Here is an 18756-nt window from a genome sequence, read left to right as displayed (position 1 = left end):
AAACCAGTCCTTTTTTTTATCCGTTGCAGGCCAATATAAATGGTCGGGTGCTCACGCATTGCAACCTAGATGAGCTGAAGAAAGAGATGGAGATGAACTTTGGTGACTGGCAGCTCTTCAGAGGAATGGTGAGACTAGATTGCTTCATTTAGGTGCCTTTAATGCAATAATATTGTGCAACTCAACATCTTGCTAAATATTGTGTGCATGTTCTCACCATTCTTGTGCGAGTTTTCTCTTGAAGCTCTGGTTTCTCATGCTCCAGAAAAGATGCTTGGTCAATCTTGCCTTTCTGGGCCTGTGATACTGTTGAAAAAATAGGCTCTAAATCTCACGAGTTTCCTTTCCTGGATAAATAAAGTTGTTTTTTTATTAATTACCCGTTAAACTCTTGTGAACAGAAGTGGTCATATGTAGGCTGACAGGGAAAGCATTAGTCCGCCACAAACAATATCAACTGCCCCTCTGCGACTCTGACGTATACTCAACCATACCAGGGCCCCGCTGGTGATATTTGTTTCAGTTGTGGTTTGTGCCAGAATCCAGACAATATCACATAATAAGACATCTCGTGTTGTGCTGAGATATTGGGATGGAGATTTTATAATCCGTATTACGAGAAAGGCGCTAGTCAGCCAGCCAGAGGTCTAGTCGGCTCAAATCACTAACACATGTAGCCGGCTCCACTTCATCAAATGTCAGTCTGTGCTCTTAATGCCAAGGCAAGAGCCCCAGATTGGTCGTGTTTTACCGGAGATCCTATGCAGGGCTTGGGTAGAAGCAGCTGGAGAGTGCAGTGGCCTTGCAGCTCCATGTAAAAACCAGTGTTGTGTTGCCAGGATGCAGCTAGCACAGCCATCTGGTTCAAGATTGCTGACTGATATCTGGATGAAGGGAGGGTATTGTCAGGGAGGAGGGGACAGCTGAGTAGATCTACTTAAGGAACAGCTCCCAATTCTGTTCTCACAAGCTTTTGTTGTTGTTGTTGCTGCAGTCTGATGTACTTGTTACATTTAAACACACCAAAAACCAACACGCTAAGTGACTTGTTGATCACATATATTGTCCTGTATTGTTTAAGGTCATAGAACAGCGGCATGCTGAAAGCCAGGCAGCACTTCAGGATGAGTCCCGAGCTGCTAGCGAGCAGGGCAGCAGCGTGCACCTCGGGGAGCCCAGCAGACGCTCAGGGGGAGCCCAGCGCGAAACAGCCGCCTTCAGCCTCAACCTCAGCTTTGAGGAACTCAGCGGCGTGGGTCTGGAGGAGCCTGTGAGACGCAGCAACAACTCACACTGGCCGGTTAGTCTTCCTGTCACGAGCTTGTTATAGAAATATCACAACTGCGGCGTGATCAACCAGTGTGTGTGTGGGCACATTATTTTAACACATGCAGATGTGCAACCGTATTGAAGTTGCTACTTTTAAGCGTAACTGTTATCATGTTACACTTGGAAATAGTCGGACCCCAAACTGTTGAATGGTCGCTGCACCAAGCCAGTGTGTTGATGGCCTCAGCAGTTTCACATAAATGTGGTTTAACCCAAAAAAAAAGAAGAGCACAGCGGAGGAAGCTGACGATGGTCTTGAAATTTGCAGAATTAAAAATACTTAGACACTACTGCAAACCAAAAGGTGTCAAAGGGCCCCCTATTTGGTATTTTCACCTTTTTGTATTTCCAGTGTGCAAACATCTGAGACACATGCAAACGGTCACACGTCGAGTGACACTGCTGCTGTTTCAGATGACCTCCAGTTCCCACTCCACACGCGGTCTTTGCTGGAAACATTCAATTCTCAGATTTAGAATATTTCAGATCTAATGATCAGTTTCAGTTTCAAGTTTCAAAGTTTTCTAGTCATATGCACATTAAAGAAACATGTTTCCCTGTACAGTGAAACTCTTCCTTTGCTGTACACGACAGATGCCAAACAGTATGTAAGAAATACAGTCGAAATATAAGATGTGCAAAAAATAAACTCTACAAATAAAATCAATCTGAGCTACAAAAGCTCATGTACATATTCATGCAGTTTAGAATGCTGCTGTATATGTCTGATTGCACACAGAGTAAATGCTGTTGCACTCTTGTTTTATGCACTCTTAAGTCAATAGCCCAGAACCATGAGGCACTCTGTACTCAGCACATGACAGACTCGGATGAATGTTGCACCCCAACCAAACTTTTTCCTCATTTTTTCAGGTGGCAAATCACCGCACTTCAAGCATGTCTAGCCTGAATTCCCAGGAATCCTCTAATGACATCTGCAAGCTGACAGACAAGCAGCAGGCTGAGTATCATGATGCCTACAGGGAGTACATCGCTCAGATGGCCCAGCTGGAGATGTCCGGCAGTGGGGGAGAGAGGCCTGTTCAGCCCCACCCTGGACAATTCCTTCAGGCTGCCAGCTCAGAGGACAAAGGGGTGGGTGGACAGTCACAAGTACACTGTCGTGTTTTTGTCACCACATCGCTGATGGCAGAAATAGCTCATTCAAATAAGTCTCTACTGTCATGACTGGAGGAAAGTACCGTGTAGTTAACTTGTGATTTTGAAATGTTGTATTTTGCTGTACTGAGAAATGGCGGAACTCGAAGTCACAGCTGAGAAAATGGAGACCACTGCTTCTTGCATTTCATCATTATTGGCTTATATTCTTTGTTTGTCTTGGCACCAGAGGCAGAGATAGGAATCCTTTTGTCAGTGGTCTCTCAGAGGTCAGCAGCAGAGGATTCAGTATATTTTTATGTTCTCCTCATTGAAACTTCTTCCCTCTTCTCAGGCCAAGGAAGGATCTGATCAAGACAGCCGCAAGTCTTTCACCAAGAGAAGCTCCAAGAATTCTGATGCCACAGACTTTGCCTCAGGGACCGATGGATTAGACCCCATCAGCGAAGAGGATGAAAAGCTGGATCACAGCTCGTCCTCCAGGACTCCAGGCTCCAAGAAGAAAGGAGCTGGGTCATATTACCACAAGCTGCCCAATGATGAAGACTCGGGCCCAGAAGACTCTGACAACACCACACCTCTCCTCCATAAAGAGGCAAAATTTGGTGCTCTGTCTTCCCACAGCTCCAAGCCAACTGGGCTGCTTGCCAAGCCTGGCTTCCTCACCGAAATCCTCATCGATAAGAAGGACTCGTCCGATTCGGGGATGCGCTCCAGTGAAAGCTCCTCAGACCCATCCCTGGAAGAGGCTGAAGGAGAGACTGGCAGACAGAGAGATGCACTGAAGCCCAGTCTGATTGAACTGGAGCTGGAGGGCTTGGTGAAGAAGAGAGGCCCCCTACCCAGCAGCCTGAGCGGCCTGCAGGATGCCACAGTGGCCCGCATGTCCATCTGCTCCGAAGCTCCATCTGAGGCCAGCCTTATGGCCAGCAGCCCAGATGAGGGGTGGCCATCCAGCGGGGTCAGCAACCTCAACCACAGCGCCAGCAACACCACCCTTAATAACAACACAAGCAGCCCCAGCGACACCAACACTAACACCAACAACAGCCATCAGCAGCAGGCTACCATCACAGGCACAGAGTCCGCCTGCTCCAACATCATCTCCCCAGATGTCATCATCATCCCCGGCAGCAGCACTGCCAACACCACAGCAGCCACCATCCACCACAACCAGAACCTGCGAACCATCAGCCTTGGCGACGAGAGGGAGAGCGTCCTCTAAGAAGCCACGTGTTTGTTACACTAAGAAGGGTCATGCGGAGTGTGGTTCTTGATGTTTGTATTGTGTTGCGATGAACTAGCGTAGATGAGTGTTGTGTTGTTAAGGACAAAGTCAAAGAAGAGTTGTAAGGTTTAATAAAGCAACCACCTTGATTTTTGAAAAGGATAAATCTGATAGTTGATGGTTAAATACCAAAAAATGTTTGTAAGGTCTGTTTGTTTGTCCCGTGTGTTTTTGTCGTTAGTTTGGATTTTCTGTGTGTAGTGACGGTAATGTTACAGTAAAAAATAAAACAAAATAAAGTGTTGCTTATAGAACAGTAGCCATGACTGTGAAGAGAAAACAAGTCTAGTGTTTCTGAGGCATTCGGCCTTCAAAGCATGTTGTGAGGTTGCTAGAATATTTCAGGTAGAACAAAGTGTAGACACTTGTGCTGTTTTCTGTGTGATAGAAATGCATGAACTAGACTGCAAAGCGTCACATGTAAGTGTGTTTTGTGAATCAATAAACATCCTCAGTATGTGGACTCTTGAAATCAGTCTGACGGGGGTTTTCTTTTTTGTTTTCTTCGACTTAACTCAGCTGCTTGTGCAGTACATTATTGGAATTCGCTGGTAAATAGGCCAGAATACGCACATTAAGTCACATTTTTAATAGCTTTCATATTTTACCTAATGATGTGGTGAGGAAAAGCAAATGTCTTCAGTGGTAGGATTCGTATTGACCGATAGATGGCGCACTCTTCATACAAACGTGCTACTGCCTGGTTGTACAGACACCGCCTGTCAGGTTTGAGGACTCTGAACTTCAACACAGTAACTCTTAAAGTGTCCTTTAAGGAGCCGTTTTTATTTCTGGTACTTCTACATTTAACTGTAAATGAGTCTTAACTTTAAGACATGCTTTATTTATAAATAGATTTTTCCTGGTTTGTATAAGAGTGACTGTTTCCACACTTGGAGATTTTTAAGTATCCCTTGGGGTTATTAAAATAAATAAATAAATAAAATAATCACCTAATGGGAGGCCACAGATTACTTGGCGGGTCAGTGGTATGGAAACATTTGAGATCCTGCAACACGTGACTGTCAGGTCTCACTGCGGGGTCCATCACGTCACCCAACAGCACGCATTAGCCGCCCCCTGCCCCCCCTTTCTACCTCAGTCCGCTTTTGATGCCTGCTTTAAAGAACAGTGGACTGCCAAATGACCACGGGTGGCTTTTTGATTTTGAACTCCCGTCATCGTTTGACTTGGTTTATAGTTTAATTTCACAGGAATCAAGCTGATAAAGTCCAAACTGCGGACACCGGTGGGGTTTGATTAGTCAAAATCTGGTCTGAATACAGATGCTTCTAGGACGTTTTGATCTGACTCGTACTTCTGTTTTGCAAAAAGGGGAAAGGCAAGTTAATAGCTCGACTTACGGAATCCAACCCATCACAGACCTATAGTTTCACCTCTTTCCCACAATTGTCTACCATTTAAAAAAAAAACCAAACAATAGATCCTCGGCTTCTGGCTCTCACAACCTAAACCAGTTAATCCCTTTTACTTTCAGCGGCATGTGAGAAAGTAAGAGTGCAGTCAGTGCGTCCTCAGTAAGCTTTTACGCAACCGTGCCTCCAGGTCGTGTTTGCCTTGGAGAAGTGTTGACGCTGTGTTTTAAGACTATTATAGGTCACATACTGCAGGTCTGATAAGGACACTCTGTACGATTAGTTTTTCATGCATCTCAGATGTTTTCTTTACATCCAACCTAAAGCCAACACAGATAACCTCAGCTTGTTCTGTATCTGACTAGATCATTTTACGCACTGGTTTAATATCTCCTGAACAAACAAACAAAAGCCCACCACATTTACCCCCAACCCGAAGTGGTTCTTCCCCCAAATGACACATATCCAAATGGCGTTTTTGATTTATTTTGTATAAAAAGGTACAATTTACATTACTTTTATAAAAAGTTTCAGCATAATTAAGTACAACATTACACTTTTGCAGAAGTTTGAAATTCCTGCAACTATACAAGATAAACTCCCGATGAGAGTTCACAAGGTTTCATTCTTTTCATTTTAACTTTTTTTTTTTTTTAAACAACGTCCAGTCCTTCATGTGCCAACAATTCTGACAAGACTAAACTTTTTACAGTAACTAACCAAGCTGTCTATTTACGTTCCCACCTCCGCAAAAAAAGCGAAGACTTCAACAAGGAGGAGAAGGACAGGAGGGGGGGTGAAGAGGGAGGAAGAGGGATGGGGTTAAGTCGGTGGTGGTGGTGGGGTGGAGGATAATCCTTGTGACAATCTCGTTTTTCCTCCCGCTGTCGGGAATATAACGCGCCTTCCATTTCCAGAAAGGACCCACAAATAATAATAATAAAAAAGTCTTAAGTTAAATAATAATGAAGTGTCCAAACAGAAAACACATCACATAAAGATTGTCCCATAATAAGCAAAAGTCTCTTGATTTCAGCGTCAGAAGAGGAGAAAAAAAAATCCAGGCCTGGAGGACAGAGGTTGGAGGTGAGGGAAGGGAGAGAGAGAGAAGGGGGTGGGGGGGAGAGAAGTCCTGCTCCCCAGGTCCTGTGTGTGTTTTTACGTCTTGACCAAACACCTGCAAAAGATTGAGAAAGAGAGGCGTGTTTAGAAAATGCAAACAGGGCAGAGATCCGGACAGACTGGCGCCAGGGAGGAAGCCGCAGTTTTTAACATTTAACCAAACACTCCCAATACTAAGCAAACCCTGCGCTCCAGATGTACACACACAGAAAGAGAGAGAGGGGGAAAGGAGAGGGCGCACGCACACACAGGCAGACACACACACACACTTCTCGCACAACTTCAGCCTACAATCTGGGGAAGAATCAGCGTAATTGCCGCTCAGCTGGCGCCTACCCACTTCTTGTACCAATTATGTGCAGACATCGTAGTAGCAGTAATCCAAACAGCCATTATTTTCCTGTTGCAGATGCTCTTCATTATAGACACAAGAGGGTATAATACAACCCTGACGATTGCTACTTATATACAGTAAACCAAGCAGCCTGGAGCGAATATCTTGCCACTAAACTCCAGCGCGAAATATCAGTCTGCTACGTCTTTCCACACAGCAGATGAGACACGAAATAGTTCGATCAATCTGTGACACTAAAGTCTCGCAGAAGCCAGTGATGTGATCTTTAATTTTGTTTCGGATGAGCCTTGTAACTAATAATAATAATAATAGTAATAATAATAATAAAAATGTACCCAAGTCGTGCTTGCCATAACAGACGCCCCAGTGTTGCATCGCATTCTTTTACAAAAACATTAGTGGGACCATTACAGCAACGTGAGACGACATTCGCGGTGGAACAAATGGATGGGTAAATGGTAATTCAAGCCCATTCTGCTCCAGCAGACTGGGAGACAGGCTGTAGCGGAGCCTAAAAGCCCTGGACAGAATGCAGCAGCAGACATGAGGACAGCCTACTTACCGCTTTAACGATGCAGAGTCCGGCTGTCATCTGTCATCAGCTCTGATGGCAACTCCGGGGACTGAAAACAAACAAACAAACCGACCAAATGTTAATTCTTTAAGCAGTATCCGAATGATGTGTCTGGCGTTTGCAATAGTGTTATGTAGGTCAAATCTCTTCCTCATCTGATTCTGAACAAAAGGAGGAAAAAAATATATAACATGCCATTTCCCCCCCCTCCTCCTTTCCAACAAGCCATTTTGTGCGAGTTACGCATAGGCTACAAAGGCGCACTGCTTATGCGCGCACATGAAAAAAAGAGAAAAAAAATCCACCAAATCTTTCTCTCACAACACTCTGGACTGTCGCTTTTCAATTAGGATACGCGCTCAGCTACAGTGTAATTACCTGTAATGACAAGATGCTGATATCTGTGTTGAGGGTGGTCAAAGGAGTCCTGGACGGAGTCTGCCCCGGCCGGGAAGGGTGATGCAGGCTGGTTAGTGCGACACTGGAGTCCAGCGCAATCTGCAGGTCCAGGATGTAGTCGATGACATGCTGCAGGATTTCCATCTTGCTGACGTTCTTGTTCTGGGGGATGCTGGGCACCAGCTCCTTCAGCTTGGAGTAGCAGTCGTTCATGTTGTACAGCAGGCTGAGCGGGTCATCCACCGGGGTCTTGCTCCGAGAGATTCCCAAGGAGTGCTCTGATAAATTCACGCTGTTTTTCCGGAAGGATCGCACGGGGCTTATTGCTTTCATTTTTGTAAGTGTTGAGCGAGAGGGTTTGCTTGTGTCGGATGTCTTGCTTCTATTAAGTCCTGTGATTTGCCAGACGATCTGCGATCAGACTGGATTACCTAGCTGTCAGTGTGGTTTATATAGCCAGTAGGCTGGGCATGCGGCACGGGCGGGCCAAACGCGCTGATTGGGAGCTGCTAACATGTCACTCAACTTCCTTTATACCCTCTATTGGCGCTTCTCATTCAAACCCCACCCCCCTTTCCACCAGGTTACCAGTGGCAACGCATGTTGGAGGCGGAACCCAGAGGGCGCTTCAGCAGCTCCGGTGGGCAATTTGGAAAATTAAGCCCTTACCTGTTTCTGATCAAGAAAATTAATGATTCTCATGGATGTCAGTTGACAACGGCAAGGCGCGAGCACCTTTGCCTGCACGTTTTAAATTTGACCCCATAGATTTGCGATCGGCGTCGAGCTTCAGTGGGTTTAGAAAGGTGTATTTAAATTCAACATAAAAATAAATAAAGGAGATCTTTTCAAGAGTTTATCTGCTAATCCTATTTACGGAACACCATCAAAGTCCTCATCAGCCAGCACTTATTTTTCCTTCTTGCATCAGCGCATTCAGCTGTGGATTTGAAGTTGTGGAGCAGTGATGATAGTGACCGTGTCCGGCGCGCCTGATGACTCTTAATTCACACCAGCCCGGACCGGCGTGAAGGCAGGTTCCTGCATGAAGGAGAACAATAACCTTAAAGTGGAGAACTGAAACAGCTACCAACAGAAAGAAATGTTCAGACCAGTCAAAGTTTTTTCTTTCTTTCCTTTAATTGTTTTGTTTGTTTATACGCACTAGGAAACGTACCCATGTGCACGAAAGATTATGGATGTTTGTTTTGTTTTGGTGGCAGAAATATACAGTTTAACTAACTAACGCACCCAATACCTGATTAAAATGTATTCACTGTATTCACTGACGCCAAGAGTCTGTAAAATATATCACAATAAAGTGCGTGTGTGCGTTAGACATGATGCGCGACAGTTGCAATCAGAGGGAAAATCATCAGTCGATTTACTCCAGCGACTTTTCCCCACAGTTGTATTAAACTGTAGTAATCCAGAGCATCGTGTTTAGACCACTTTCACGTTGGAGATGTGTCTTTAATAAAGACCCAGTGCACTTCGGCACAGCAGAGTGCAAATGTAGCTTTTACATCCACACACGTGAAGAGGCGATTAACTACAATTGACACTTTAATGTTTTCTGAATGAGTCATTTGTTAGCAGGAATTACACGCTTCATTCTTCGGCTGGAGGTGATGGGGGCTGCTTAATACTGCACTAAGTAATTGCCCCCAGGGGCAGCTGAATGTGATGTGCGCGATTTTGGCACTGTGGATCAAATTTGCTCCAGATGACGCGTTTCAGTGTACTTTTAAAAAGACGACGAAGCGGTCAGCGTTCGTATTTTCAGTTTATTGAAATATAGGCCTAGTAATTTGGCAAGGCAATTTGGTTGACAGGATTAATCAAAGAAAACCCCACAAGTCAAAAGAATCCGCTTTCTACAGCTTAATGGACCACAAGAGAAGCATTTCAGGGGTGGATCCTGATGAAAAAGCCCAAAAAGGCTGTTCACCCATGGCAAAGAAAGACGCTCTAGTCTATAATAGTAGAAGCTATGCAAAGGGTTTGAGTCCTGAAATTCTCATAAAAAATATATAAATATATATATAAATATACATCAAAGAAATGTTTCCGGGATTTCAGAAAAACCGGTGAAACACCATCTGTGCCATTGTTTTGCGCGTGGTTCAGTTCACGGACAGCTTCTCCTTCAGCTGTCTGACGAGCCTGATTTTTTTTTATTCATTTCTAATATAATCTGGAACTCCTGCAGTCTGCGTCCACATCTGGTGCAATAGGATTTTTCCATTTCTCCCCTTCATCCTTTCGCTCCCACAGCTGTGTACATTTCGCTCTGCGCCTCTGACTGATGCCTGACAGACAGGTGATGAATTGGCGCAAGAGCACGTCGGTACAAAGCCGAGCGAATCACCGGCAGCAGCAGCAGCCGCAGCCTCACCCTGCCTTCACTCTTCCCTGTTTCTCCTTTCTCTCCTCTCTCTCTCCCTCTCTCTCCGTCTTTGGAGCAGACTCTCTGGCGCCGGCGCCGTGACGTCACCCCATTCACAGCAGCCCTCGAGCCAGCCCTCCCGGCGCCGCCGAGGCGGTTTCCATAGAGACGGGGTTTCGGGGATGTCAGTCAGAGGTGTTTCTCAGCTGATCGAGCCGGGGCCCGAACCAGGGAAGCGTTAACACCGGGGACGGGTTTGAGTCTCCGGAGGAGTCTGCTTTGGTGGTGGTGCTTCGAGGGACCAGCGGATTATCTCATTACAAATCTTAAAGAAGAAGAAGAAAATACCACTAAAGGAATGTGACCAAAGCCTCTGTAGTATGTAGAAGAAAGTCTTGTAACCCCGCAGCCATGCTGAAACACATCTGGACCCTTATTTGGGCGGTTATTTTAAAGCATTATCTAAAATAGCCCATTTTTAAATTTCTGTAGCCAAATGCATGAATCACCAATCAAATCTGATTTTAAAAACTATATCTGTCTATCTATATAGTTATATAGATCTATAATATCTGTCTTTAAAACAAAGTTCAATTGGAGATTCTTCGAGTGCCGTGTCCGCTCCTATGATGCCTCTAGTGTGACTAAGTAGCCTACATTTACTCGCTAATGGAGGATAAGCTTACAGGTCCGTATTTATTTGATGCTACTTCTGCTACATCCCAACCCGCAGGGAAATACTGTGGACATACTTTTACTCCATTAGGCTATATTTATCTGACATCTATAGTCACTAGTTTAAGGATTAAGATTTTCCACAGGAACATTAAAGCCAAAGATAGATTAAAACCCAAGTGAATATAAAATAGCTTGATTAATCTTCATCTTATAACAGATGAATCACTCATAATGATCCACGGATGCCGCTAAATAAGAACACTTGCATATTTTATGGAGTATGAATATGCTTCTTACTTTCCTAAGACTTCATGCATGCTGTGACTGTTTCAGTGCATGATTGGAGATTTTAATTTCTTTGTTTTATTTCTGAGTGTCATTATGAAATTAATTCTTTTTGTCTTTTCATTTGCACCAAACTTTATATTGTTAATGGTAACAAACGGTCAGCATCTTCTTTCTGTTTTCTGTGATTAGGTGTGGGTGTGTGGGAAGAAACCAACTGCAGGCCTATGTTCAACTATGTTTGGATTGATTTATTTTTAATTGCAAAACCTAACCAGTCTTTTTTCTTTTACTTTAAAGTAATCTGTCTCTTTTCTACTATGAAGCTCATACTTATTTCCATATGTGGCTGTATGTCTTGTTCTGTACCACAGTGTCAGAGTTCATGCATCACCTTGCGAAAAGCAGGGAAAGAACCTGCACAAAAGTTTGTGAGCGCACAGTCAGACTTTTAGAAACATGCCTCTGGGACTCCAGCAGTACTGCAAAACGTTTCCCAATTTTTTCTAAAGTAACACAGTGTTGTAACTCAGAGAGATTATCCAATCTGAGCGAACAGAATAGTAAAAAAAAAATAATAATAATGAAAAAATAAATAAATTAAGAAATCCCCATTAACCAACTCTCTTTCAAATATCAAGGGAAGGATCAGAAAGTAATGTTCAGCACCCAAAGCGGAGTCGGGCGCTCTACAGCCCGACTGTGCTCCGGTGAACTTGTTGATCCTCCTCCCCTCTCCCTACCTAACTCTCAAGGTAAAAAGATGAAGCTGGCTCTAAACGATGTGCCGATCGTCTCCTGGTGCCAATACTTTAATTACGGGAAACGCAAAGAAATGAACTTTTTGGTCGACCCTGCTGCATGCAGTGAATCACAGTGGAGGCTATCAAAGTGTCCTCCCCGTGCGCCTAAAAGTTAACCCGAACGGCGACTGGTCTTCAGTTCTCATAATAACAGCAGAAATACTACTAATAATAATACTAGTAATAATAATAATACCAATTACAATACAGTAAAACAAGAAAAATAGGAGAAAATGTTATAATATCCCTCTACGGCTGATGTTATCGACCCCAGCCGTGTGATGGAGAGGGTTAAAAGCGGAGAGGAGAAAACACCGATGATTAAAAAGCTTTTTTTTTTTCAACGGTTATTTAAACTCGTAATTTCTCAAATGTGGGTTTGATCGTACAAACCGCGCGCTCTCTTTCTTTCCTAACACTGAATTCCTCCTGCAATTCCGAGTCCTCCGACGTGACATCAGCCGAGTACACCGCAAGTAACACTTTGCTCTCCACCGTCCCTCAGTACCGAGCGGTCTCTTCTTCGTAGGGCTGCCACGCGCCTGTCGCGTGGAGGAGTGTACACATCAAACAGTGGTGCAGTGACTCTTTAAGCAGCGTCTATTCTGCAGGGCGGGGTTTGCTAAAATAGGCCCACACCCCCAAACACTGATGTGATGCGGTGGGGTGAAGCGTGATCAGCCCCCGAGTCACCTCTAGCACGGTAAAGGCTTTCTTTTACATTTATCGCAGCTGAACTGCAGACTACGATCAGGCTCATCGTCAAGTAATCTGCACATTAGCGTTTCAGTAAACCCGTCAATCAATAAGACAACAGCAGCTTACAAAAACCACCATTGGGATTTTTTGTTGGTATTTTTGCTCAAGAGCCGACACAGATTTACTCATTATCAAAAGAGCTGTTGAATCATTTTCTTTCAAATTCATTGGACTCATTATTTTATCTCGGTGCAGTAGAATAACTAAAAGGTTATGTGAGACACCCTAAGTTGTCAGCCCACATTTGTGACTTGATTATGTGAAATACTGATATGTTTGATTTTTTTTTTTAAGATCAGAGAGACTGTTGCATTGATTTAACTGGCAGCTGACTAAAATCCTCCATCCTGTTGCTTTCCTTGTCTTCCAGTCCACCTCCTGCCCGTCTTTTAGTCTGTCCTGTGGTCCAGATGGGACTCTCTCTGCTCTCTGAGCAACGGCCATGCCTGGCTTTACTGTAACGTGAGAGGCTGTGGCCGCATCACATGCAAGCACTGGGAGAGATCTTGGCCAGATTGGTCTGGGAGACAAAGGCCGTGGCTGTCCAAGTGCCTTCCAGGCTGGTGGTGGAGTGGCCACTCCAAGCCTCCCTGGAGGCCGGCCTTCCTCTTCTGCTTCTCCCCAACGCACAGCTGGCTGCAGGAGAAAAAGTGGAGGATGGAGATGGACAGTTGAGCTGCAGCAATATGATGTGCATTATGCTACCCCCTACTCTATAGTTTAAACCGTTCAAGCAACTAGTTGTGTAAAGTTAGAACTCCACTTATTTTCTGCTGAACCGCTCGGCTTCTTTGGACAGAGAAACAACCACCAACCAGTTGGCAGTGTGAAAAAGTTGGCTGCAGTTTAACTTTTAGGCAATATTGCCCGTTGGCATACAATCACACGCTAACATTGCTGTGTCGCCCACCTATCACTGCGGTACAGCTGTCACTGCAGCTAGCAGTCTGCACCCCCGTAATCAGATATCTGCATATCTCCACTTTCACACAGGGAGTATGACAGTGTGGGTTCTAGTAGAATATTGTTAAAAGATGATTGTGGAAATGAGATTTTTTTTCTTAATGCAGCTGGGAGAAGAGAGGTGAGCTGGTGTGTGAGTGGAAATTAGGAGTTGGGATTGCTTATCTGTCACAGCTACACGCATGTGACAAAAATGTTTTTTTAAGTCAACGTTAACGTGTGGCGTTAATGACCACTAGTCAGTTACTGTTAGGATGTGACAGGTGCAGGAACAGTGTAATATCATTGTGTTCGTCATTTTTAAACTGATGAAGTTTGGGGCTGTTTCAATCCCAGGGTTCAGTTTGTCAGGTTCCTCTATTCCAAGGGGAATTGAGAATGTATATGAGACGTGAAACTAGGTTCTGATACCACCTAGCCCTCAGACTTCTTGGATTCTGTGGTAATGCGGTTGTGCGTGCTCGTCTCAAAGATGATATGTGTCAAAAAAGCCATTTTGGTTAAATAAGCTTTAGCCTTGCATAAGCGGTCCCCTATTTTCATCCACGACACCAAATTTCAGTAAAGTTATTACTGCCGTTTTGCAAGACATTCCAGGAACTAGAGCAATCTCTTCACAGGGACCATTTCTAATAGCATACAGAGAGCTGTATCATATCATTTTTCCTCAGCAGACCTTAAGAGTTTAAGAGTTCAAGTTGTTTTTTCTTTATGGATTGCAAAAGCAAGTCTTTGAATCTTTGGAAACATGCTGAAGCAATGTGCATGAGCATGCAAGAGAAAAGCCAGTTAAAGTTTAAAGGGGTTTGTTGAAATAAGTCTAGAAGCAAAACAAAACTGGAGCAAACCATTAAGAAATGGATTTGGCATCTGAGCTGCAGCTGTTAACATTTTGGGCCAGGAAGCACATAATTAACGAAAAAAAACCCAACAACTAAACTAAACTAAAAATAATACAATAACACAAAATGTAAAAAAATCTTACCACGATTAAAGCTGAAAGATCTTTACTGAACCATGTAGGGTCATGTTGGTACAAAATTGTTCTAAAATTGTTCATTTTTAATCCTTTCAATAAAAAAAACAATCAGCTGTACCACTGTAAAAGACCTACAAGGATCTTTAGCTGGAGAGGATGCTAGATTTGTCTGGGACATGTAGGTTACTTTACCACAATATTTAACCATGAAGAGCATATTTAGAACCTTAATTTTCTTGGTTTATTCTCAGACCACCACATGCACATAAACTCTACAAAAATGTTTCTTTTTTTAGTTAAAAGAAACACGTCATAGCTGGAGTCACGTTTGTGTTCAATACACTGGGCCAAGCAACCAAAAAATTGATTTATATCTTTAAGGTACACGACCTTATGCTTGACTGCTGCGACACACTCCGACAGGAACACAAGAAGAAAACATTTCGGACTGACTTCTGTCTTTTGCAGAACTCTGTTTCCTTCAGCTGTATCTCTTAGTTGCAGCAAAGCCCACTTCCTTCTAACCACAGTCATCTTGCTCTTACTCAATCTTTATCTATTTATACAGCAGAGAAGGAAGAGAGAGTTAATGTAGGAAACACACTTATTTCTGTAAAAACAGGTCAGCCCTGTTTGATACATTACATGCTCCTATACATTCACTGACCACCGGTACATCACCATAAATGCATTTTGAAAGGATGTTGTAGACTATGTGTTCATATTTGCAATGGACCTGTGTACCCCACCTCTCACCCCATGCCACCTTCTCATGCCATTAAAGTGATGTTAATTGCTGTTTGCATTTTGTTGTCTTAAAAGTTGTTCGTTTTAAAGCTGCTACGGAGAATTACATCATATGGAATGTAGTGGCTCCATCGTGTAGTGGTTAACACCTTCTTCAAAAATCCCTAATCTCCTAATTTGCAACCTGGAGGGCAGACAAAACGTACCAATTCCAAAAAGTGCAGTACCTCGAATGGCCACTTGACTCTGGCTCCAAAAGTGAGTTATTCGACTCCCACTTACAGACTCGTATAGGACACTAACAAAATTCTCTGTTAAATGATAAATGGCTTGTTTTGAGGGTAAGAAATGCCAGTAGTAATGATGCTAAACTGCAGGTAATAAACCCAAAAGTTACAAACCAGTAGATGATGTCATGATGGCTCTATCTGTAATACAGTTGTGGTTAGAAGTTCATCATGGGCATGAATGTTATGGTAATTTTTAGGATTTTAATGATTTCTTTCAGCCTTTTCTAGGGTGGAATTATTCTATAGCATCCATCTTTAATGACTTTAAAAACAAGAATTAGGTGCGCAAGTTTGGATTCATTCTGGATCTTCTCTACTACACACAGGGTCATACAGTATACATACAGGCTCAAATATATACACACACCCACACTAATATTTTGTCAAATGTCCTTTAACAAGTTGCACTTCAATCAGATGCTTTTTGTAGCCATCATCAAGCTTATGGCATAATTCTGGCTGGATATTTGATCACTCTTCTTGGCAGAATTGGTAGAGTTCATTTAAATTAGCTGGATTCCTGCCACAGACGCAGCTTTTAAGCGTAATGCACAGATCTGAGGTTGGAGCTTTGGGAGGTCAGCTTAATGTTAGCCTGCTTTATCATTTTCAAAACCAGTCTTGATGTGTTTGGGATCATTGACCTGTTGGTACAGCCAAGTCTCAACCATCTAGCTGTTGCGTTAAGGTGAAGATGAAGGTAGTCTTTGAACCTTCCCGTTGTTCTGAGCATTGATCAATCCAATTAGTGGTGTCAAACAAATCCTTTTTATGCTGGCAAAGCCAAAGTATCAGTTTTAGCCAGTCATGACCTTTAAGGAGAAATGAATAGGCCATGACAAGTGGATGTTTAGCATAATTTATTAAAAGATTTAAGAATGTATGTGTGAGATAATCTGACTCGAGCGTCAATGAAGGTGGCAGGTAAGCAGACTCAGCAGACATTTTGGGTTCCCAGAGATAGGCAATTTATTCACAGTTACCGCCATCATATGCAAAACTTAACAACCCCCCCCCCCACCAAACCCACACAGCTTTAGTAACACAACTCTTCTCTCCTTCCTCTGAATCAGCAGAGACTGACTATATATAGGGCTATCAATTTCCCTTCAGTTAGTCTAGCCAGTATCACTAGCTTGAGCTGAGGAATCTAAAACTAAACACAAATGACTGAGAATTACATAAAGCTCACCACTTGTCTGATTAACACATTTATGCAACTAAATTGCTCTCTATAAGAAAAAATATTCAACAAGTCCCGCTGTATCCCGAAACAAACAAAAGGAAGCATTCCTATGGTAAAAGAAACCCCTCCTCTTGGTTTAACCTGCTGATGTCAGACATGACATCATCAGTACTTTAAAAATCAGGAAATGCTGGGCGGGCCTTTCCTCACACCTGACCTACATGAAGACTGAAAACAAAAAACAACGTGAGTATGCACGAATTCTGCAACATAATAAAAATATAAAGCAACATGTAACTGAGTATTTGCTTTAATTTGCCGAATGTTTGGTTTGCTAGTAACATAATGCTTACACAAACAAACCCGGGATAGTAAGTGCTGCAATGTTACTTTGACAATAACAAATCATAGCGAATAAATATATAGAGAGAATAATGTGCAAAAAGTCACTTCTGGGACAAGTGGAGAGTATTTCAACCGCTCATCCACTTTGTCACAGTATGTATATGTTTGAGGCAGTTCTATTGTGGTACCGTTGGCTCATAATTGTTCACATACTTTGATAAAACAGTGTGAACAATGCTGTAGACAACACATGGGAAAATATGTGGTGAATGCTTTTGGACACATCTTGGATTCACATGACTCATGCTTGTGTTCTCCACTCATATTGGTATCTGACGCTTTGATTTAAGATTTGTAAAGATGCTTAAAGAAAGCAGACGTCAGCTCTGTTAAACATCTGTCTGCAGGGCTGTGGACTTGTGGTCGTGGGTCCCCGTGTTGCAGTGGGTTGCTGACGTTGTCTTGTCATGCCTCACATGCAGATTTGCTGCTGTAAGCACACCGAAGTGGTCAGGTGGATCATTGAGAGCCAGTGCTTTTAACTGATCACAACAACAAAGGTTCTCACAGCCCTAATCCTCTTTGGCTCTTATCTCTCACCCCTCCTCACCCGTCACCCATCTCATCGGCTCACACAGGATCAGACTTACCAGCGGACTTTCTCATGCCTTTCTCTTTTGGTGAACTCTTAATATCCCCATCACTTTCTCTCTCTCTCTTTCCTCTTAGATTATCTATCTCGCGACGCTGACGCCGTCTTCGCCTTTTTTTAAAAATTATTTTTTCTCTCTTTCACTTGCACAATTTTATCGCTTCTTTCCCACCAAGTGCATCTAGGTCTTAAAGGACCCTCTTTACCCTTTGACTAACAAAAGCTGAGTCACTTTTGAAATGAAGAGCAAAGTCTTTGAATGACACTCGCTAAGCCCCATTTGAAGAGAAGTTTCAGTCTCTTATCAACAATAGCTTCACCCCTGTGTGTCGACTATGATCAAGCATAAGGCGTTTCATTCAGGACGGTGGGAAACTAACCAAAAAAAGCAGCCGAGAGAAAGCGTTTGAAGGAGAACTTCCTTAAGCTGTGGCATCTTTACGTCTTTGTGATGTAATTACATTAAATCCTCAAAAAACCTGCTGTGTTTCACATTGCCGCTAGTTTTTACTTCCTCTATATGACAAGCTCAAGCACAGCTAGTCCCAGCCAACAGGTTAATGTGGCCATTTACTTTTATCTCAGCAGAATGAATCAACCTTTAAAGGCTATTACTGTTATTAAAAATGCCCCAGAGGGAGCAGCTATGGCTTGTGTATTTCCAGGGTTTGTGTATGTGTTGCAGTTAGGTTTAGATTATTGGGACTTATTGGAGTAACAAGCTAATGGAATTAAGGTGCTGGATTTCATGCACCGTTGCCAAGATTCAGCATTAAAAGGATGTGTGCTGAATAAATAGTGCTTTAAGTAGATGAGATTCCGACACGGCAGAGATTCGCTTGTCAGAGCAGCATTGTTTGCTTGGCTCCTGAGCCAGTGAAACTGTCAAGTGTGCTGCTGGCCACGGATAGATGGATGGATGGAGGTTTCAGAAAGCGGATTTCTCTTCTCAAAGTGCATTTTTAGACGCTGAAGTTGACAAACTCTTCAAATGCTGAGAGGAAAGAAACTTTTCCTTTCGCATTTAGCTTTCAGAACGCAAAGGCACGAAGCGGCTCTGAAAGGAACTGCTGGAAGCACACCTAAAGACACCAACACCCTCCATAGACGAGCAAAGG

General features: G+C 43.2%; 2 protein-coding genes across 8 annotated transcripts in view; one reads left to right on the top strand and one right to left on the bottom strand.

The window, feature by feature from the left end:
* kidins220a (kinase D-interacting substrate 220a) overlaps positions 1 to 4208 on the top strand; it is a 47195-nt gene extending 42987 nt beyond the window's left edge. For all 7 annotated transcript variants that reach the window (XM_026151219.1, XM_026151224.1, XM_026151223.1 and 4 more), the window contains 4 exons: positions 30 to 128; positions 1082 to 1300; positions 2203 to 2424; positions 2783 to 4208. In XM_026151219.1, the coding sequence (XP_026007004.1) occupies positions 30 to 128; positions 1082 to 1300; positions 2203 to 2424; positions 2783 to 3673 (1431 nt within the window). In that variant the 3' untranslated portion in view covers positions 3674 to 4208. The remainder of the gene's footprint in view (positions 1 to 29; positions 129 to 1081; positions 1301 to 2202; positions 2425 to 2782) is intronic.
* A 1374-nt stretch (positions 4209 to 5582) lies between these two features.
* On the bottom strand, positions 5583 to 8014 carry id2a (inhibitor of DNA binding 2a). The gene is made up of 3 exons (XM_026152696.1): positions 7542 to 8014; positions 7152 to 7212; positions 5583 to 6289 (listed from the first exon to the last, which is right to left on the bottom strand). Exons 1-2 carry the CDS (start codon positions 7893 to 7895, stop codon positions 7156 to 7158), a joined length of 411 nt encoding a protein of 136 aa, XP_026008481.1. The 5' UTR covers positions 7896 to 8014; the 3' UTR covers positions 5583 to 6289; positions 7152 to 7155.
* Between the last annotated feature and the right edge of the window lie 10742 nt (positions 8015 to 18756).

Source organism: Astatotilapia calliptera, chromosome 19 (assembly GCF_900246225.1).
Source record: "Astatotilapia calliptera chromosome 19, fAstCal1.2, whole genome shotgun sequence".
NCBI classification, from domain to species: Eukaryota; Metazoa; Chordata; class Actinopteri; order Cichliformes; family Cichlidae; genus Astatotilapia; species Astatotilapia calliptera.
This window is presented reverse-complemented; position numbering and strand designations above follow the sequence as displayed.

Bases quoted from the DNA above. Each gene is read 5' to 3' on its own strand.
- id2a (XM_026152696.1), bottom strand. From the start codon at position 7,895: ATGAAAGCAATAAGCCCCGTGCGATCCTTCCGGAAAAACAGCGTGAAT. The intron at 7,213-7,541 runs GTAATTACACTG...GTTTGTTTTCAG, and splicing joins TCAGCATCTTGTCATTACAG to TCCCCGGAGTTGCCATCAGA.